The sequence below is a fragment of the Bombus affinis genome, chromosome 1 (assembly GCF_024516045.1).
Source record: "Bombus affinis isolate iyBomAffi1 chromosome 1, iyBomAffi1.2, whole genome shotgun sequence".
NCBI lineage: Eukaryota > Metazoa > Arthropoda > Insecta > Hymenoptera > Apidae > Bombus > Bombus affinis.
In genome coordinates, this window is record NC_066344.1 from 7,275,669 (window position 1) to 7,298,307 (window position 22,639).

The 22,639-nt window shown below is 41.2% G+C and overlaps 1 protein-coding gene across 5 annotated transcripts in view; it reads left to right on the forward strand.

The window, feature by feature from the left end:
- The window catches only part of LOC126919906 (uncharacterized), a 303,683-nt gene that overhangs the window by 11,942 nt on the left and 269,102 nt on the right, over positions 1-22,639 (forward strand). Inside the window, exon 1 of one of the 5 annotated variants that reach the window (XM_050729623.1) lies at positions 9,550-11,154. The exons of 3 other annotated variants lie outside the window; for them this stretch is intronic. In XM_050729623.1, the coding sequence (XP_050585580.1) occupies positions 11,116-11,154 (39 nt within the window). In that variant the 5' untranslated portion in view covers positions 9,550-11,115. Of the gene's footprint in view, positions 1-9,549; positions 11,155-11,213; positions 11,325-22,639 lie in introns of those variants that run through there. One more of the 5 variants, XM_050729605.1, reaches the window with a different exon arrangement.

Consider the following 22,639-nt stretch of genomic DNA (forward strand, 5'->3'; position numbering starts at 1 on the left):
CTACCACGCGACTACCTCTGTTTTCGGTGTAAGCTCCGTAAAATATAGAAAGGTGCGAGTTCTAACCTGAAATTTATTTAACCTTCGATTGATAACGCCGCCATGGTGCGTGTATCCACTTTGCCCTATTTCTTTTTTTCGCTTAACGCAACAATAAGGATTACTAGATTCCTCGTACAAGGGACCCTCAGGCAAATATTACAGATTTAATTTCAAGCGAATTAATGGCTGCTAATGAACGAAATGGAGGAGGAAACGCGAGGATACACATACCGGTAAAGGTCAGGCAATAAATACTGACTCATTAGCCGACAAGAAAGCGCAGCAACTGCGAGAGACTCTCTTCGGTGAACGGAACGAGCGTTTGTGTCTCCGCGTTTCCCGCTTCCGGTTGCTCGTATTTTTCGTCGTTAACGCGGTTCGTTACTCTTGTCCTCCCTTCTTATCTCCATTTTTCTTACTTTTTTGTCTGCTCTTTAAAGCATCTAATCCGTTCCGTCTTTCACGTCGCGCGATCCACGTCGTCGCACTAAATCAATCAGATGATAAACAGTGATAGCATATCGGAACAATGTACAATAGAGGTTTCTCGCCTATTGTTACGAATTATCGGCACTGATCGTTCGTTTCTTTAATAAGCACGCCTTTTGTTTAACGCGTATCGCGTGGCCCTGCCTTTCTTCCCTTCTCTCTCACCCTTTTACGCTCTCTCTCTTTCCCTCTTTCTCTTTTTCTCCACGTGTTTCGATACGCTTTCCGCAAATACGGAAACAGACTGAAATGGAACTCGTAGAAATTCTTCCTGCTTGTCGCTGATACCACGGCGCAACAACGCGACGATACAATGAATGGCGAACCACGGTTATGGTAAGATTTATCGCGGCCAGGAAGAGTTTACCTACATAATTATTTATCCGATTCGATAGGAGGTTTCGATAAATGGCACAAGTCTTTGTTCGACGCGTGTAACTCGAAAAAATACGCGCCTCTCGTCGCCTGACCAATTAATATTCGATAATAACGGTGGTTGTTAATTGATCGGGGGTGAAGCGTGCAATTACGCTACGATTAAAGCGCGAGGACGACACGTAATGTGTTGGCTGTTGATCGAGTCGATTATCGATCGTTCGTTTGCAAATATACCTCGAGATAAAGGTAAAATTGTAATTGAGCGCTCAAAACGCGTACGAAACTTTCACCTTCGCGATCTGGCTGCTGATCGTGAATCGTGTAAGTCGATAACGATCGCTGGTTGGGTAATTTTAGTGGAATGCGTTCCGGTAAACAATGGTTGAATCAAATGGTTAGTCTCGGTTTTATAAGACTGACGGAGAATGATGATTCACTGGCATTGAAACTGAACTATTTTACTTTTGGAATTTAGGAAAAATGTGGTGCTGAATTGTTCAGATATGGTCCTCTTTTACGGAATCTCAAGTCTGTAAAAAGTATATATTTTCAGATTGTTTCGTTCCTAATACCAGCTTTATTTGATGTTTGCGAAATGGTGTTTAGATATTAACGTTGACTGTTATCGGGACTTAATTCATGCATATATAAAGATCAATCTACAATCATAAAATATTTCGCGTAATCTGATTTCAAATAGAGATCTAATGGCAAATAGAGACCTAATGGAAAATAGATAGCGTAAAACCGAGTGGTCTCAATTCAAGGAACATATATAAGCGAAAGTGGAAATAACATTAACAAAGTATGAATAACATTACGTAGCAACTATTGTTCCTTTCAAGTCGAGTAAAATAACTGGTTTCGCGTTAGTAAGTTGGTTTCGAGCTATTTGAATACAAGCGACTCGAAACCGAGAGACCTGACTAACGAGGACGAGCATAGAAACTTGAAAGAATATTTCAACTTAAATGACAAGTTCACGCTGGTCAGATGGTTTCAAGTCGTTTGAATCCAGATAACATAACAGGTCTCATTCGGGTTATTCTAATTAATTACACCTGAATTTATCTCTCTAAATTATTACACTCTTATGAAACGCTATTCTTGTTAGAAATTTAAAGAACACTCGTCGAACAGCGAAAAGGCTAACAGAAATAACTTTTTTTTCATTAATCGCGTTTCTGCATTTCAAACGAAGCATGTTCAGGACAAGAACGCTACAGGCTATTAAATTTTTTTCTTACGTAATCATCGAACGCAAGCTTAACTGGACAGTTATAGCATCTGGTAACGACTGATTTATTCGACGTTCCTCGAATTTCTTCGTGTCACGCGTTTCTAATTTGATTCGCAATTACCCAGGTATTAATTCGAAAGCTCTTTAGATCGGGGCGATATCTGGTGCTCGGTTAGCCGCGGTCGCGTTCCCCGCAAGATCATCCTCGTTAGACGATTATCCATTTAGTGGAGCGGATCTTGACTCGCCATCGATGAATTATGCATTTCCGTCGCATTGTTACGCGGCCAGTGGCATTTTAATCGAGAATTAGATTCCGATGTTACGATTCTTAGTATGAGTTTAATTTTCATTCCATCCGTTCCCACCTTCCAAAGGTTGAAAGAACTATGATGGCGATGACAAGATCGGATAATTATGATCGGTGGTGTGTGAATCGCAGTCTTTCTTTATCTATCGTCTTACAATGCTTCTTGAATATTCGTTTCATATGGAAAAACGTTCGGTGTTTTGTAAAAAAATTCTTAGATAAAGCGAACATGATGATTTATGTTTTCACGTGTTTAATCGTGAAGTGATATTACAATCAGGAAATTAAGAATAATATTTATTATACTATTCTCTTATGATCTTTCTGATCTGTATACATCTGTTTATTTTCACGATATTGCTTCGATTATAATCATCGATGTACAATAGATGTAATTATACATGACAAGTTGTTAGGTAGTTGATGACAGTTCTAGAACTAAGAGGGAAATTATAACAACGTTTATATGGTCTAAAGTTCTTCGATTTAACAATAGGAGTTACAGATTAATAAACGATGTACGCTAAACGGGATAGGTTATTGTTATCGTTGAATGATTTCCTAGGTGCAATAGATCACGATTACCACGAAGCTACTTAGCATTCGAACATAGTACCGTCGATTCACTCTCTGAAAGGTTCGTATCATCGTATTCATATTTGAATCACGAACGATCATTATAAAGCGTGATCTCTATCTAGCATTTCGATGTGTACTTCCGTCTTCAAAAGGAAGAGCCCGGAGGTTTCTCAGAATAAACCGTTGCGATTAATCATCGCTGGTTAAACAATGACGCGCCTAATGTAACGAATTCCAAGTTCGTCGAGTCGAATTATACGATTCCTTTCTACCATTAATTCGAGAGCAACTCTTTAATCGCCACCTAAACCCGATCATGGCGCTTACGAGCCTGCGAACCGCTCTTTGATTCTCGCATCATTCGCTGAAACAACGATTTTTCCCATTATTCCCTGCCTTGAGAAACTTCAGCGTGCCGCGAATCGTATCTTTCATACCGATCTACGACTCGGTCGCTGGAAAAATGTTCCAGGTAAATCGTGTTGCATTTTCTCGATGCAGTGGAAACTTCGTGACATGAAACTAGTCTACTTCTATTTTCTACAGTGAAGTTGAAACTAGAGATATATACTGGATCACGAAACTATTTGAACGCTTACCATAGAAAACTTGTACGTATTATATAAAATATTTTGAAACATTTAGTAAACCTCGATATTTACTGGAACTCAGATACGAGACCTTAATTTTTTATTACATATATGCCTGCGATAAATATCCTCTGATTTGTACGTACATTTTCAGATTAGTTCCAAGTTTCAGCAATATAGTCATGAAATTTCAGGATGTTTTATACAAAAATCACACAATACACGCGTCACAGTTTTCGAAGATAGGTATTAAAATAGTTTCGCGAGCTATTGTATTGTACTATAAATCCCAGTCAATCTTACGATTTTCAAGATACCTTTAATTAACTCTTCAAAGTTCTTCGAGCAACACGGAAACGCTTATCGGTTGTTTTTGCTGCAAAGGATAATTAACTTCTTTGCTGGCGCGGAGAGAACCAGCCAAGCTATCGATCGAACGACAATTACAAAAACGTCGATAAAATTTTATAATGAAATTTATCGGTTGCGTATTTTCTTCTCACCTAGCGTGCGCATCATTGTGCCTCTTAAATCAGCCGGAAAGAAGACGAGCCGTGGTAAGAGAGTACGCATTACGTTGGCTGACGCGAATCAATTGCGAAAGAAGCTTCCTCGCCTCATTAAGATCCTCGACGCAATCAAACGTGCGCGCGACCGCCCAGCCACAATAGCACGTGCAAACGAACGCTCCATGTTACCAATGGAACTCTCTTCGAGAACTCTCTACTATGGCGAACAATGTTTTCCTACTGTGTTTTTATCCTCCGTGTACGGGGAATCAATGGATGATCGAACTAAAGTCGTTAAATTAAATCGGATTAAAATAACGTTTGCATGTTCCCACGAGCAAATTTTAGAGAAAACTTCAAATCTATGGATTGCTTGCAGCGTTGATTTAACGATAGATAGAGAGTAATTACTTAAATTCCTTGTTTCGTGATAACCATTATGCGTTTGATTTTCAAATCCTTCAACGTATATTGAAATTTCCTTCGAGTCGTTTCCAAAGTTGTTTTATTTTACTCTTCGTTAGGACTCGGAATATTCAAAGCACCTAAGGTTGTAGCGTTCCTAATCTGAAATCTTCGTACTCGAGAGCGAATTATATAAGCAAATTATAACGAGCCTCGTTTTTCACGCATCACGCTCATTGCTAATCGCGTGCTATTTTAATCTCCCGATGCATGATCTAACCATTTATTCGAAACGCGTTATCGAATCTATGTATGTATATCGCAGAGTGTTTCTAACGTTAAACATCATATGTTGAGAAATTAAGTAAATGAAAGAAAGTGCATGTTCTTTCTTCCTGAAATTATAAAAAGATATCCGTGTCGAAAAACTTAAGAGATAAACTACGACGACTACACGATGATTTAATCTAAGCGTAACTTTAAAGATGAAATTAGTAGTTCTATTTATAGATACGATCGTACTTAGTATCATTGCATCGATCAAAGATCTCTTTCTAATAAGTCTCCGATTGAAATTTTGTTTGCCCACATGTCCGTACCTCTGTCGATTCTGTTGTTTCAACTGTTCGAAACGTGATTATATATCACGATCGCTGACCAATTTTACAATCATCCTATATCATGACTTTGACATAACCTAACATCGAGTAAATTAAGCAATCAAACAAGGTCCAACGAGGGATGAATCTAAAACGGTTCATCGAACAAACTCTGGTATAAGAAAGAAGATTGAAGATGGTTGGAGCGGATGCCAGGATCGTATCATCGACGCCTGGCATCGATATTTCCTGCTCTCGCTGGATTGATCTACAGAGTGGAAAGATTAAAAGGAAGAAGAAAGGCTTGGTAGTTGAAGGCGGGCTCTCTTTCTCTTTGCTCTCGTATATTTAGAGCAACGAAGAAGTGGGATTCGCACTTAGAGCGTCTGACAATTTGATTGCTATCCGGCAGCGATATCGCAACATCGTCGAACCAGGACAGTCGAGTACACCGGCGATTTATCTTGATTTACACGTGATCGTGATGCCGGTTACCCCGTAATTGAATCATAGCGCTTCGGCTCGGCCGTGCACATTCTTTACCAAGAGCGAGTCGACTCGTGGCGATTCCCGGTCGCGATTCATCGCTCACGCGCCCTCCCCTCTTGCGCCTGTAATTTGCGGTTTTGGAGACAAGACGTACTGCTGAACTCGTTTACCGAGCAAGCACACGTTATTACGTGAATATGGGTTAACTGAACGATGACACGTTATTTTTGACAGAAAGTTTCGAGTTGCTGGTGTTTAGAATCTTTGGGTAAAAATTAGCGATTGACGATTAACGAATATACTAGGTGCGAGACTTAAAAGCGAGTCTCTAGTCATCCTACGCGGTCTCGCCTCGGCCCACGTTGTCCCACGAGTGTAACGCGAACCAATAATCGTGAGAACAATCAATTATTGTATTTAATAGGTAAGAAGAATAAGAATAGGGAAATCTTAATCTTTCTATTATTAAGTCTTAATAATACATGATAATATGCAATGCCTATTTAAAGTCGATATTACAAGAGTAAGCGAGTAAAAAAATTTTTTTTTATCTGTACACACGTTACAAAGGTTCGGGTGGGAATGAGGTCGTGCGGTGTCTCGAATGTTTTTGTATCGCATAGAGAGTGACATTTTTGCGAGGTTAAATTCACTGGTAAAAATCGTTTGCCCGTTATATATTTTATAATTTAGCAATTTTCACGACCAATCGTGATTCAGTGATCGACGCGAGGAATTGGATTTTTAATTGACGACGAACGCGCGATTTTGCACAGGGGAAGTTGAAAAAGACGAGCTAATAGTACACGGTACGCCCGATTTGCATACAAATTTGCAATGACTTTCTCGTTAGCGGTGATATTCGAGGGTCCCCTGTTGATCTATCACGATCCCAACTGCATTGTTGATGAAACGCGGAAGAGGTTCCCTTGGTGCTGACTTCTCCTGATAGATGGCGCCAGTCTATCCACCCATCAAACTTGCATATTGCCATTTTTTGCCCATTCTCCCGCCATATCCGTGCCGAATAACGGTGATCGAACTTTGTCGCACTTTCCAGACACGATTAACAATTTGGAATTTTTAATATCGGTGACACAGTTTCGTTTTTACTTGAAGGAGTCTGTGATGGTACCACGATTGTACTCTTCGAGTTTCACAGATTAAGTACCTTGCAATTGCAGTACCATGTCTTCGTCTTCAGAAAAATCGATCTTTTTATGGTCTTTGCCTTTAAAAATTGGAATTATAGAATTTTACACCAATGTTTAATCGATTACACGGACAAAGAAATTTTAAGAAAGTAACGAAAGGCATTGATTATTTTCTTTAAATAGTTGGAAATTTTTAATTACATAATTGAAATTTCGTTGTTGATCAGAATTAATACGATGCCATATAATTCCTGGAACATCGTATTTTCGCATTTTTTTTTACCAGAGGAGGAAGGTACAATTAGAAACGCATTTATCTAAGTTGCATTGATAAAACAAAATGTGAATGGAATAACAAGAGCTCAAAAGGTTTCTCTTCCGTGGCGAGTTCGAAAAATATCAGGTTCGATCTGTATTCTGCGTGAAATTCATCTGTGAAGTTGATCATCGACGAAATGTATGAACCGTCAGCGTGGTTTCGTTACGAGGATCTCTATCGTAAGATTTATCGTTGAAAATCATAATCGTATAATATTAAAGGATCCCCGGTGGAAGTGAAAACAGATGAAGTTTCGTCCCGTGATATGTAGGATTTTCACTTCGTCGGCCGCGAACGATCACGCGAAGCAATTCGCGTGAGATGAAAGTACGCGAGGAACGAGTGGTCGCGGTGGATTTGCAAGATAAGCGCGGCGAACGAGCCACCCGATAAATTTCGCTCGGCTTTGTTGGACAACGAGGTCTCGACGTTTAAAATGAAAAAAAAAGAAAAAAAAAGAACGAAGTAGGAGAAGTAAAAACTTGATGCTGTTAGGGGAATTGAATACGTTTATACCGTTCTCCGTTTGACTGTAAATATTTACGACTTCATGAAAGGTTTAAAAATGTAAAAATGGAGAAAATTCGTGTGACATGTAAAATTGTTTTTTCTTTATCCGATCAGAGGAAGATAATTACATACATATTTTCATTACATTGGTTTAATTGTATGTTTCGACGAACATAAGAGATCAACGTCAGATTTCGGTCGGAAGTTCTCTGCGAATTAATCTCCATTGTTGCAACGCGGATTCGGAGCAAGTTGCCGGAATAGCTTTCGAGAGCACGAATGGGACCGGTGCACGCGATTCTACGTAGAAATTAAATTCGACGTTGCGATTGAAATAAGAATTAACTGTTATGATTCCCGGAGAACAGACGTGACTGGAGGCAGTCACGACGCTCTTTCAACTTCGATACCTGGGGCTTCTCTCGGGACTTCCGAGTTTGGGGAATGAATTGGAACTCGGATTATTGGATTGAAATGGCCAGAGAAGAATTTTTCCTTGTAATTCAAGGTTTTTTTTTGGATGGTCTAAAAATAGATAGAGAAATAGCGTGTATAAACATATATACATAACATAATAAATAATTAAATGCAAGTACGTATCAAAGTTAGACCATCGGTTCGCAATTCGTATCGTATAATATCGTATACCTGACAATATTTATCTTACAGCACTCATGAATATTCCTGTAATTATTTTTGTCTCGTGTATAATACATGTAGTTTAAAAAGCTTTCTGATTTTAAAGAAACAATGCCTACCTTCAAACATCTACAATTTACCTATCATGCAACGATGGAGATTTCGCGACGAAGATTGACGACCACGGTACGACTCGATAGCGGATGAAAGAGTCATTCGATTGATCGAGTACTGGATGACGGGACGAAAGAGACGATCCAATGAGAGGCGACCTCTCGGTATCTTGCCCTCGCGATTCAACAAAGAAGATGACTGCGACGACATTAAAGACCGTGATTTCATAGTCACGCGAGCAGTCACGAGTGGAAGAGTCGTAACCTCTGTGTTCGCCGATGACAATCGTCGCTTTAAATCCGACAAAACGTATTTTCCTCGCCGATATACAAGCCAGATATAACCAGGCACAGTGAACGTACAATGCGCCATTAAACCGTAAAATTCTCGTCGACATTGATAAATAATTTCGTAGCCTTTCCCCGATGCTTCATGCCGTGGGAAAGCGCATTACACTGATTCTCTTTGCGTCCATTTCTATGCTTCCTTCGCTTTTCCATCGCGCTTGGTTACTTTGCCACGAATTTGCGAAATTACTTCGTTCTACAAATTGGAAGCTGCGAAAGTGTCAAGGTTTTTTATCATCGTGCAAATTGATTTTCAATCGAGGAAGTTGCCCGTAGCAATTATCGAATTTATTTTTGTAGACTTGCTTTTTTCATTTTCTCATTCCGCTGAAACGAAAACGGATATAAAAGGAATGTTTTAAGTCAACGCTCGAGGACAATTTGGAACATTTAAATTACTATTGACACATGGTATTAAAATAGACGAAGCGATAAGGAAAAAAATAATATTATACGTCTTTAAAAAATTTCCTGGATCACACACAAACACTAGAACATTAAAATCGTCAAGTAATGAAAAAAAGAGCAGAAAATATCAAATTCCCAATCTCTGCGTGCGAAGCCAAAGCGTTTTCAACGATCCTAGATCCAAAATACACTCAAACCAACTCCAAAAACTACCCTAAAATCTCCCCTCATTTAAAAATTCTTCTCGTCCCGTCAACAAATCACTCAACGCGCACGACAGACACACATCACGTAAACTACCTATAATAAATCTCGACGGTGGACCTTTACCGTAGCACGTTACTTTCATTGAGCTAGTAGCTGGCGTAGAGTCGATGGCAGAGAGAGGACGGTGTTCGATTATCCCCGCGTTGACGGGAGGACCGCGTTCATCACGCATGCCCGTGTAGCGCGCAGAGCCCCGGCACGTCGACGTCGGCTCTGTGGAAACGGCAGATATTTTGACAGTACGCCGCCCTGCATCCTCCGCTCGGTGCCACCCTCGTCGTCACTCCTCTCTCGCGCCCCACTGAACTTTCCGATTCTTCATCTCGTGAAAAAGACAAGGAACTTCCGGTGCAAAGGTTCGAAAGATAGGAGTTTGTGTCGATGGCGTTGTACCAGAGCGCCACTTTCGGAATCAGGTCAGTCGATAGACGTCGAGGCGAGTTTCGCGAGAGTGTTGGTGCGCTCGTGTGCTCGTAGAATGAATGTTCTGGTGGCCCCCAGGGGCGGAGGAGGGCCCATAGATTTACGTGAATCGACGAAGGAAAGTCGTGTCACGAGACATCGCGTCGTAGAGGTTTGGTCGTCGGCGAGGGATGGAAAGATGGCACGCGAGCTCGTCGGCTGCACGAGCGATGCGAGGGTGCGGGAATCGTCGCGTTGATCATTCCGCCGCCGCGTTCATCGATCGCCCGCGATAAAAGCCGAATACCGGTGTCACGGTGCTCGAGGCGTGTGAAACAGTGACAAAAGCAGCGAGGTGGCCCTCGATGCGTCCTTCGTACGTCTTAATCATGTTTCGAATGTGTCGTCGTGTTTAAGTAGCGTGATGAATGCTTCGTTATGAATACCACGTCCGGTGGTGGGATTTTCGCGATTCTCCATCGTGAAGGGGTGACGTGTAAACGCTGTCGGTCGAACGTCTTGCTAAGGATCGGTGAAACGATATTATTAACGAAACAAGAGAAGGGGGATGATACTCGAAGGAAAAAATGATGCTCTTAACGTGAGTCTGTTAGACTGTTTCGTGCATCGTTAATTCGTTGATGGTCAGTGGTGGAACGAAAGGAAGAAAAAGACAAGGAGGAGGGAGAAGAAAGGAGCGAGGGTATAAGAAAAGGAAAAATCAGTAGACCTTGGCGGCGAATCTCTCGGCGTTAAACCGTTCTCTCGAGCGGGTCTGGACAGATCCCGCGTTGTTCGCGTGTATTCCAAGTGGGCGGATGCCGCTGTCCATACCAAGGACACGTATCCTCGGGCGCGAGACCGCAGAACAATGAGGATTTCAACGTGGAGGCTCGCGAGGATGCCGTGTCGGGAATGCAGAGTCCATAGCGTCTCGTGTCGGTCGTGTCTTCCCTCGTCGTCGGCGTCGTCGTTCCCGTCAACAAGACGCGTCAACCAAACCTAGCTTGGTCTTCGTTCCACGACGACGAAGAAGGACGAGGCGACCACGAGGACGCTGTCTCGTGTGTACTCGTGTTGTGTGTGCGTGTATGCCCCGTGTGTTGTAGCGGCGTGGGAATAAATCGACCACCTAAGCCAGGGTGACACGAGCGTAGAGGTACGAAGAGAGGAAGAAAGGAAGAGAGGAAGAAAGGAAGAGAGAAAGAAAGTGAGAGAGAGAGAGAGAGAGAAAGAGAAAAAGAGAGAGAGAGACAGAGAACGAAGACGAAAGGAGTCGCGGGAGGACGAAGCACGATAAAAGAGAGGCTAACGAGGCGAACAGGATGAGTCACTTCGACTGGAAGCTGCTGCGCCGGAAGAAGGTACACACACAGCCTGTCTTCGCGACGCGAACACACTTTCCGTGTGCTCCTATTCCGAACTCTTGACCCCTCGCATGCTCCGTCACCGTTACTCGACTTATCGACCCGTGGAAAAATTAGCACGGGGGTGGATCCTGTACGAACGATGGGACGATGCGAGTAGCGGCCAGGTAAATGGATGATGCCTATAATAAAGGCGTTGCTCCGACCGTTACCATCCATTTGTCAATGGTCGCGACCGAGTCGTTGACGTAGTCCGCCTCGTCCGTTGTCGTTCTGGCTTTCCCCCTCTGCTACAGGAGATGGAGATAGCGCTACTGACAGATGGACGATCCTGCTGCAATTTCCTGTAAATGCCATTTTATCGAGGGGTCGGTGAACGGAACCATGAAATTGCGACTTTTTCGGCCAGTATTTTGACGAGGGAAGGTCTGCAGTGGATTTAGTGCGGAGGGTTAATCGGAGCTCGATAATTAACGAAGAACTCGCTTCCTGTTCTTCGAATGGGATTCTTTTTCCCATATTTCCTTCTCTATCCGTGTTTCTTCATCAAATACAGAAACCAGGAATAAGAAAACATTTTCTAAAGCATCGATTGCGATTTGTTTTGGAAGCTTGAAAAAGTAGTCTCTGGAGTTATTTAAGGGTTGGCAGGACAACGCTATTGACTTTGCTCTACAATTTATATTTTCACTCTTCTTTCTCAAACACGGAAATCACGATTAAGCAAACATCTCCTAAACTGTCGCATCCTCTAGAAAGTAGTTATATGTACAGCTATAAGACTATTTAGCGATGTAGGTACCACTTGGCCCAGTTACTTCTCAGTTTTGCTACGACGCTATTTGTACACGTTCTTCAACGTTGTAATTCAAGGTTCTTCCGTGCAACTGAAGTCGGTACTTTCATCGAGGCATTGCTGGCTGTAGGGTTCCGCGAGGACAACCAGAGTTAATGGGAATTTCGAGTCAACCGCGTGAACCAGAGCGATCGTGCGCGAGAAACAGAGGCGTGCTTTCTCCGTCGACGGTCGATACCAGAACAAACCGTAGAAAAACCGATGCTTCCGATGAATCTTGGTTAATTAATACCGAATTGCCGCTGGTGGCGCTCCTTTCAGCCTTTCTACGTAAATCTAATATACCCAGCCTCGCGGCGTGTACTGTGTCTTCCCTAGAGTTTCCATTCTCTTCGGGTCCTAGAGTTTCTCCCGAATTCACGATTTGTTGCATAGAGGAGCATAGTTCGATCCATTGATTTTTGATTATCGATTTAGAAACTAAGTAACTGGTGTGCGCTTGATTGAATGACGAGCTTGTAAATCAAGACTTCCCTAAACAATAATTTTCTAAGTAATAACATTAACGAATTGACAAGTGAGAAATTGTAGATTATGCACTTCTCCTTTATGATTTTATGTCGAGCAGGATAATCGAATGACTCGTAAATGAATGATCGTTTCACTATCAAATTTGTTGTAACCTAATATAAGAGCATCTGTTGGTGCTAATAATTTGCAACGTGAGACAGGATTATCGTTGATACGCTGCGCATATCGTGAGGCGTACACGTGCGCGCAGGCACGATCAACGGAGGGACATCTTTCGATCGATCGAGATGTTTCACGTGGATAAGGCAGGCCACAACTCGCGAGCTAGGTATCGTATCGCGTTGAAAAACAGGCAAGAAAAGTTATATGGAATGATAGGAGGAGCGGGACAGCGTGGCGTGCCTCCAATAATAATCGGCCTGCCGTACAACGTATTATGAAACGCCTTCGTAAATATCATCGAAACAGCCCTATTAGCAAAGTAATGCAAACTTTCCTGCATGAAATTATTGCTCGACACCACCTGGTGAAAGCTACTTACAGCTTAATTCATTTACCTTTGCCAATTATCGCACAGATGTGCGCCCAAGTTCCGCCATCTCCACGAACGTACGTACGGCTTTCGAGAACATATGGTGCTTGTGTTATGACGATGATCGGCGCATGATATAGTTCGATAACGTCTGATGATTTACAATGGCTACAAAAAGTATCGACCACATAGCCTTATTTTGAAAAACAAATTCAAAGGTGAAATTTTGCGTAAATCTTTGATGACTCAAGTTGCGCTCAGAGAGTTAGATATTTTCGTTCTTCTTTCTCTTTCTCTCTCTCTCTCTTTCTAAATCCATTGCATTGAATTTCTGCGGTTTGACGTTGTACGTTGTTCGTTTTACTTGGAGGTTTCTCTATCGAAACAACGTACCGTGGAAAAAGTAGCCTACGCAAGGAGCAATAAATCGAATCGCGTCTCTGCTCGCGAGTCCTGCGAATCTGAGTAGTGAGAGGACATTATAGCGGCAGCTAAACGATTCCCACGCTCGCAGCCTATCACCTTCTTCATTTTTCGTTTTACCAAGTCCCTGCTTTGTCCTCTCGACACGTCACTTCTAAGTATTCCTGTCATCGATCAAACATGCTTTCATGGAGACTTTATCTTTTTTTAACTTTATTCGAGTACTCTATGTTGCTGCTTAACTTCAGCTCTATTTAATCGAAAATTTTATTCCTTGTTCCACTTTTCCACTGAGCGTTTCAATCACAAAAAATCAGACAACAGCGTTTCTTTCTCAAAAATGACAAAAGATATTTTTATTGTCCCGATTATTTAAAGATTCATATATATTCTTAACAGAGACGTTTGTACAGTTACAGTACGCTATAATAATTTCTCGTGCTCGTCGTCGAAAGCATCCTTTCTTTCTGCAATTGCGGCAACGAAACGATATCTCTTCCTTTTTGTTGCCTCGGATCATCGTGTTTCCGGTAAAATAGTTGCGCAGAATACGAGCCGCGGTTATTACATAAACCGTTGTTCCTGTGGCGTAGGTTCGATGGTATCGACACGCGGTTTCTCGTAATGGAAAGAGTTTTAAAACGTTTCGGTATTCAAACCGCGACGGGCACGGGATCGTGCTGGGAAACACGAACAGCGGACAAATGGAACTAAGCGTTCCTTTACGTGCAAGTTGTGAAATATGGAATCGTCGTCGCGTGTCTTTATCCTTAAACTTTGATTCTATCCCTTTCAAATCTAAAATAAATTAGCTTTAACTAAATTTACAATTTTAAAAAGATCTCCCACACTTGGAAAATGGCAATTATAATTTTTCATTCTCGAGAGAAATATCGATCAAGTAAATTTAATTTAAAATAATTTCAACTTCTACTTCTATTTAACGTCACGTTATGAAGAAAAATATCGACGAAGTAAATTTAGTTAAGTACTTGAAACCGCTAGACCGTAAAATTGCGACTTTGAACTTTCGACAACTCGCAATTTCACCGGAACCGAGGAAACGCTGGTAAAGAAAAAAGGGAAGCAATACTTTTAGCTCGTTATTTCTGTCATTCACAGTTCACGCTATATTTTAACGTACCGATAGTCTCGTCGTTCGGCCAGAAATGTCACGTACGACATACTTGTACGCAAACTGGGCGATCGATCGGTCTGGTTTTCGTGATGCATCGCACCGATAAAAATCGAATATCGCGTGCGAAACTGTGAACGGAATTTTCCATGACTTTTCGTGACTATGCCGTTTGCATAGCGTTAAAGTAGGCCAACAGAAGCGTGTATTGGCTAGCTAGAGGGTAGAAGGAGGGTCGATGCAGTTACAAATCAATAATCGCGTCTGCAGTCGTCTATTTAAGTTTCGTCGGGCATACTTGCACCAGGAATAGCCTCGTGTTGCCGGGGTTAATGATATACGCGTATCGATCACTTTTTTTCATACGATGTTTTTAAATTATCTATAAATATTTGGTTTTTCATTTTATAATAATTCATTTTATAATAAAATATTTTTAATCATTTTCATACAATAAACGTGTATATTCTATACAAAAATTCCGGTTTCATATTTACATACCTGGTAAAGCTAGAGGAAACGAATTATTTGCGCTGGAAAATATAGACATGAGATTTTTTCAACTTTATATTAGTTGCTGGTTAGAAGAGAGTGGTTTTACGTAAAATTGTTGTAAAGGCTAACAATCTTGTAGGTTCGAAGATATAAAAATCCGAAGACAGATGGCAGTTCATAAAATTTTGTAAAGAAAGAATAACAATCAAACGATCGATATCTTTCAAGTGCTTGAACACATATGTTTAACCCAAAAATCCAATGAAAAGAGCGTCTCTTAATTAGGATTGACAGTACATAGAATTTCAAAGCTACTCTCCTATAAAAAGATGCAAAATGTGGCTTACGTCTTTTCCTTTGTGGTCTTCATTCGTAAATAATAGCGGATAAATAGACGTATAAGTAACGCAGACAGTTTTACGGTATAAGTGTAGTATCAGTACATGATCGGACTAAGCAATGTTTATAGTGTTAGCAAAATAGTTGAAAGTTGGCAACGTTAGACCATATGTGCAAGACGTGTATGTTTACAGTTACGTTGCTATTTAGAACTGAGTTTGATATAGACGTTTATGTGCTTCTTGCTATTCTCCTGATAAGCTAGATAGGCGGATGACCTTTCCTGTGAAATCAAGTACAAGGCAGCTTTTGTTAGAGGTACTGTATGCCCATGTTTCTTCTTACGGTTTTACGATTCCTCCTCCCATTTGGAATAGGTAAATAGCTAAGTTTGAGATAAGATCAAGCAGGATAACTGTCCTGAAAACACTTCTCAGACTTTATCTTTACATTATTACCCGCTTTGCATAACCTTTACCTAACTGGATCAAACAATAATTCGTAAATGGAACTTCTTCTTTATAATAGACATATATTCCAGTTATATAAAATTACCACCGATTTTGCATATATTTTCTAAAAATTTATATTCGTATTCACGGGCTGTGTTATGCGAAGATAAATCGAAAGAAAAAGAAAACAATAAAGTCTTTTCCTTCATAACCTTGTTTCCGAGGTTGAAATCTCAAACATACCAATTTCGAATTCAATTTTCTCGAAAACGAAACCTTAAACGGGAAAATATTATTCTACTTTTTCCACTTACTTTTATCTATAAAACAACCCCCTGTCCAGTTGTAACACAGCGTATGTTTTGGCTCATGCCTCACTGTTAATGAAAGACATTTTCGTGCTAAACTGTATCGAGCATCGGTCCTTGATACAAGAAAAGTCAATTTACTTGTTCGATCGTAATAGTTGCCGCGCGCGCGAATCGAAATTATTTTAATGAACATCCTTGTTGCGCTTCTCTATGTATTCGCGACATATTTGTCACGGTATACCGATTCTCGCGGCAGCGGGAGTTTAATAACTTTGGAAAAGCGGCAGGAGCGCGTCCAATCTTCGCGCAGACGAACATACGTGAAGGCTCTTGGTAAATTCCCGGGTTTTACGAGCCTCGGCAAATACAGCAGGGGGACGCGGCAATCCGCTTGGTCTAATGGTATTGTCAATACATTTTTTACGAGCTACTACGCCCACTTTTATGAGAACAAATAGCACCGGTGGTACACGCGATCCCTCGATGCTTGTCCTCTTATGTGTTTGACTTTTCTCGGTAATCGTGGACACGTCGATCGTTTGTCTATTTTGAAAATGCCAGAGAAAGCTGCGTTCCGCTAACCACCCTGGGAACTGGTCTGCTCGAATCGTAAATTTACAGACGAACGTTTGAACAGAATGTTTCGAGGAACTTGTTTCTTCGGCTGGAAGAATTGCTAGGTATTGTTACATGGTGTTGATGAAACGTATTTTAGCTTCTTTAAAATCTCATCTTATTAAGATACTCAAATTTGTATGTTCCGATGCAAGTTTCATTCAAAAAAGTACTAACAACGACGATTATTTCCCGAACTTGAAAGATATTGTAACGACGGAAAATCAAAAACAAACGGAGAATGATCGAGAGGAAGCGACACCACGAAGCTTACTTCGACAATTCCTGAAAGTAAACTTTCCATTTATTCTTACGATCGAAAAGAATCACGATTTCGGTATAAACTCAAAGGGAGTCGTCTCTCTACCTCAGAAGCTACCAGATCTAAGAATTCCATTCCGAGACTCGGCATTCTATTTACTCTTGAAGACTCGATACGACGTGATTTTAACAGCGTAACATCCTTCGAAGGGGAAAAGCAAGTTGTTGGACGGGAGCTCCACCCTCACCGCAGGGAAGATAGACCAGAGATGCCGTTGACAAGCGATATATTTCACGATTTTCCACCTGCCGCGTGGTCGATAAAGTATCTTATTATAAAGCACGACACGACGCGTCTCCCTCGGCGATGCTGCGTCTACGAGTGCACGAGGATCGAGGATAGTGCTTCTGTCGGTTGCCTATCGCGTCTGCGGGTGGGGCTGAAATCGATTCTGCACCCCCGGCTACCCCCTTGCAGCGACTGTTGGCCCGCTGAGTCGCTTCGAGGACTGGCAACCCCGTAGCAAAAAGCTCTTTCACCCTCGATGCTGTGCTGCTTTGTGGATCTCAACCCCTTCTGGCTATTTTCTTCGTCCCGCCATGCTCCCCAGCCTCTCCTTGTCCTTGGACCGTACAGGCCAACTCTCTCCCTCTCTCTCTCTCTATCTATCTATCTATCTATCTATCTATCTCTCTCCTCTTTCATCGAGTAGACACAACTTCCGCCCTCGTGAATCCGCCTGTACGCGCGGTGTCGGATGTTTGGGAAACTGGCCTGTCACGTTCATCATACGAGAGGGTGTTTTATTTCCGCGTTTCTTTTTTATTTTTTTATAGAGAGGGTTACTACCTGTTTCCTGCTTTTTTATTCTCCTCTGGTTGGAGTGGTTGCTTTTTGCTTAAAATGTCTTTTCTTTTTCGATGACGTAGAAAGATGGCTTGGGTTATGCGGCGAGAAATTTATTACCTGTAAAATTGACCTGGGAATTTTTTGGTAGAATAGGCCGAAGGGATTGAATCAGGGAGAATAGAATTGGTTGGGTTAGACGGTGTTGACGATGGGGGTGATTATAGAATAGTGAATTATAGATTTGATGATTATCGTGGAATAATGGTACGTGTGATGGTTAGTACGGTATTTGTACTGCAGTATATTAATTTATATAAGACGAATGATATATGTATGCATAGTAGCGTTTAAATCACTTGCTTCTGTATTATATTATTTTGAGTCGAATCGACCAGTCATATTCAGTTGAGAACTTAGTATTGCGAAATTCTAGATGAGAAATTTGATGTCAAATTAGTATAATGCAGTACACGTAATCACTAATGCTGATTCGTGTAGGTGTAAATAACTCAAACGTACACCAGCGTCGATTTCATAGGAAAGTAAATCAGGTTCGTAGTCACGATTTATCCGATTCTACGTATTATGGTGATCACGTAGACTCGTTACTACCGTAACGTGCACGATGACCAGTACGTGGTCCGTGAATGAAATTTCGCTCGGCTCGCGGCGAGTCATAATGGAAACTTCATTGGACGAGAGCCAAACTTTTCTTCTCTTTGCTCGTGTAAAATCGCGTACCACGGATAAACCTGAACGCATTTGACAGACTCAATTTTCTTAGAGTGGCTTTCGAGTAATTGTACCCGCAATTTGAGAGGAAATCTCTTCGAATATCAAACAATCGCACGTAAGAATTAAATGTATAGAGATTGGAAATCAAATGGTTTTCTACAAATTTTCTGACTGTTTCTTGAATCACATATATGGAATTATATCATTGTTTTCTTTTTCTGGGAAGCGTGTATCTTTGAAAATACGATACATTAGAATTATGACTGAAGAAACAAGAGCATGCAGGATTCGATTAAAAAATTCTACATTTGTAGATAACATTCGCTGCGTTTTCAAATATCTGTCTAACGAGTTTAAGAAGAAAAATTTCTATTTTCAACTCTCTACGATCAAAATACTTCGCTTCTTGAAATACAAATCACCGAATACGTTTCAATTTCTAGCAACACAGAATAACACACAGCACTTTGAATCTGTCTCACCTATTTAAAATCTATTCCTTTCTGTTCACGAATGAAGCTCATCGTCGGAAAATATCCATGTACGAAAACCACGAGATAAGTTTCCCAATACTAATCGGTGCAGCGTCCTTTAAAAATCAGTCCGCACGTTCCCTCATCGAAAAAACGTCGACTCCGATGCTCACCGAGCAAGAAGTTGATCGATGATGAAGCGTTATTAAAAAGTTTCGAAACCGCGAAATTAACGTAGAAGAAGATGAAACGAAAGTCCTGGCGACACACTGGCCACCCGCGCGGCCTGTTTTTTTTTAACCAAAATTTCTCTGTCGGACGGACGTAAAACGCGAACGGAGACGTCGATGTAGCTCGCGGTCATCCGTGTCTACCAGTGATTCTCTCTATATCTCGCCTTAGCTGACCCCGATTATATCTCAATAACCTTATTTCATGACGATCAACGACGCGGAGACGTGAATGGTCTTCTGGGTGAAATTTAAGCTTGAATTTCACGGGGTTTCACGCTCGAGTTACTCGAAAGCCTCGATACGGGGTCCGATCGCTGGGCATTAAAATCAACGCAGGCATAATTTCATCGAGAACCTTGTTGGCCGGTTAAAACGTGAAATGGTGTTAAACAGTCATACTAATTTGCTAATTTGCTTATTTCGATCGTTTGCGTGAACTAATTGTTGTTGATTATGCTATCTGTTTTGGGCGTTTTGGTTACGAGAATTGAAAGTGTAATTTCAGGGAAATACGATTGTAATTTTGTGAATTGTAATTTCACCGATGTCGAAAGTGGATAATTATCATAGAATCGATGAATTAGGGCAAGTGAACTTGGGCAATTCTGAATGAAATACATTTAGGTCAAGAATAAAATATGTTAGAGCTTGATCTTTATGTATCGACTTTATGAGAATTCGGCGTATGCAAATGTTTAGTCGAATTTCTCTTAAACTTCTGTTTAAACTGCAGTCAAACAACAGTTAAAGCTTGTCTCGTTAATCGCATCTGTCTTTCCCATCTATCAAACGATTTAACTTGTCTTAGCAATTCTACTTTATGTCGCGAAGCTCATTCGCATATCTTAAAATCTCCTTTCTTACGTACGCCATACTGAAGATTCCATCCTTCAAACTACATGGACCACGTTTTCTTCTAATATGTCCACATTACCTGTAGAATTTTTTATTTCACCCAGATTTCTTTTTACTCGTTTCATCGTCACATAGTACTGATCATTAGTCACAGTTTAACAGTTTTAGAAGGGATTTAAATTAATGATGAGAAACGACAGGTATTTATATAGTAGACACCCTAAGATTTTTGAAAACGTGCATAGTAAAGTCGAATGACTGTGCAAGAATCCCATGTTCTCTCAGTGAAGCGTAATTCTGATTAACGATCCTGCTTCGAGAAGCCTGTTTCACGCTTCTGGGTATTTACATTCCATCGGATCTGTCATTAAGCTGAAACGAAGAGGGAAGCCAATTCGTAGAGTCAGGATCAAAATCCGAGGCCATATCACGAAATCATCGAATTTAATATTTTTTTTTTTAACGTTTCGGTACACGTCTACATTTCGGTCGAGAAAGTTTCTTGTGAAAACCTTTTTCTTCCTCGTCGAATCTGTCCGTTCACCTATGTATTTAGTTTTGTAAACTAGTTCTGAGAGTTTCCTTTTGCAAACGCCTCCTAAGATTGCAATTTGCCTATTGACAATTTTACTTGTTACGCATTCCTTAACGACAGCTTGCTTTCTCTTTCGCTCAGAGGCAAAACGCATACCCCGCGTAAGACGTAAATCATACGAAATGTGAAAGAAAAGAGCTGGAACTAATTCGCAACGGTCGGGAAAGGATAATTCGAGGAAACGAAAGGATAGTTCCAATGACTGCTTCTACCAAATTAAGGGGGTGCTCTGCTACAAGGCGCCTCCTACGGCATTTCTTTTACGAAGAAATTATACAACCTTTTCCATCCACATTTTCCGCGTATACGTATATTTTCCTACGTTTTAGTAACGTTCTACATTTTTTAAAGGGTAATTTTTTAAATATTTCGAATTAATCGTTGTTCTCGTTTCATATTTACGTCTGCAAAGACAAAACGAATCCAAGTAAAATCTATGTGCTTTTATTACATTTTACGTTTGTAAGAGAATCTAGTTAACAGGTTGAGATCAAAGGAAAATTTTCCTCGCTAACAAACAGTCGTATCTTTTCAAATCAACGTTCCATTGTTGGAAAGACAGATCCACCACAGGTCGATAGACGATCGAAACGACCTAAATACGATCGATCGTGAATTACGGAGACCCACGCGACAGAACCGCGTGTTGGCTCGGCTGGTTCGCGAGGTGGGCTCGCCTCGAGTCCCGGAGGAGGTTTCTTCATACGTCGCAGGCTGCGCGTGATTTACGAACAAGTCGTCCGCGACGCTCCTCTCTGTTTCCTAACGCAATCCATTCCGCTTCGCCGGCCTCTGGGCGACAGATAGGGTACCGATGTATAAATTACTCTCGGGCCAATTAACATTGTCGCCTAGCGAGTGGACGCCTCGCGAGGAACCGGACTTTGAGTTGCATCGCCATTGCATGCGGGGGTGGGCGAGTCAAGATTAATCGAGACCTTCTTCACTGGCTACGCGGTGTTATCTGGAAATTCTCTGGCTACTCCTAAGAACCCGTTCGACCCCGAGGAATTAATTTCGCGTGCAAATCGTCTGTAGATCGCTCCGTTGACAGGCGTTTGCTTAGCTTTTTGTTGCTCATCCGTTGGACGTTAAGCTCGTCACACTCGGCTTACCGTTTCGAGGATCGTACTCGTAAGTCGACGGAGAAAAAGGTTTACAAGTAGACTTGTTAAAAGGGCAGACGTTCGATATACAGTATTATGGAGGCTCTTGGATTATGGACTATGAAGATTTTATACCTTCGCGCGGAAACTGAATGTACGTAGCGGAATACGTTTCTAAGTTTATCGAGCGATAAAGTGCATTATTTCGGGTTATGTCGTGTGTTAATCCGCGAGAAATTCCTTTACAATTTGGAAAGTCGTTGAATCGGATCTTGTTTATACCATGATTTAAATTTCGCAAATTGTCAGATTAGTTTGTTAGATTTAACAATGTTGGCAATTGTTCAACATTATTTACTATTTGGAACGAGTGATGGACTTTCTAAATTTTCCGTACACATATAAAGTTACTATCTTTAGTAATCACAATAAAATCTTTGATCTCTTCCTAGTTTCGTATTTCAATTACTTAGCGATACCGAAAGATCTTAGCCCTTAAAACATTCTTCTTAGTTACAAGAACATACGCGTTCCTATTTACCGTACGTTCGTGAGTTCAGGAAACACGTTGCGTCGAGCGTACTTAAGCGACACGACACGGTGAAAAGATGACGCTGGTGTACGCAACACCGGCAGCTTCTCTTGGGTACACGATTACACGATATTTCATTGTCTCGTCGAGCATTGTTGCGCAATTATCCACGGCTGTACACCCTTTTGGCGAGAGTGTTTGCGTAACGCTACG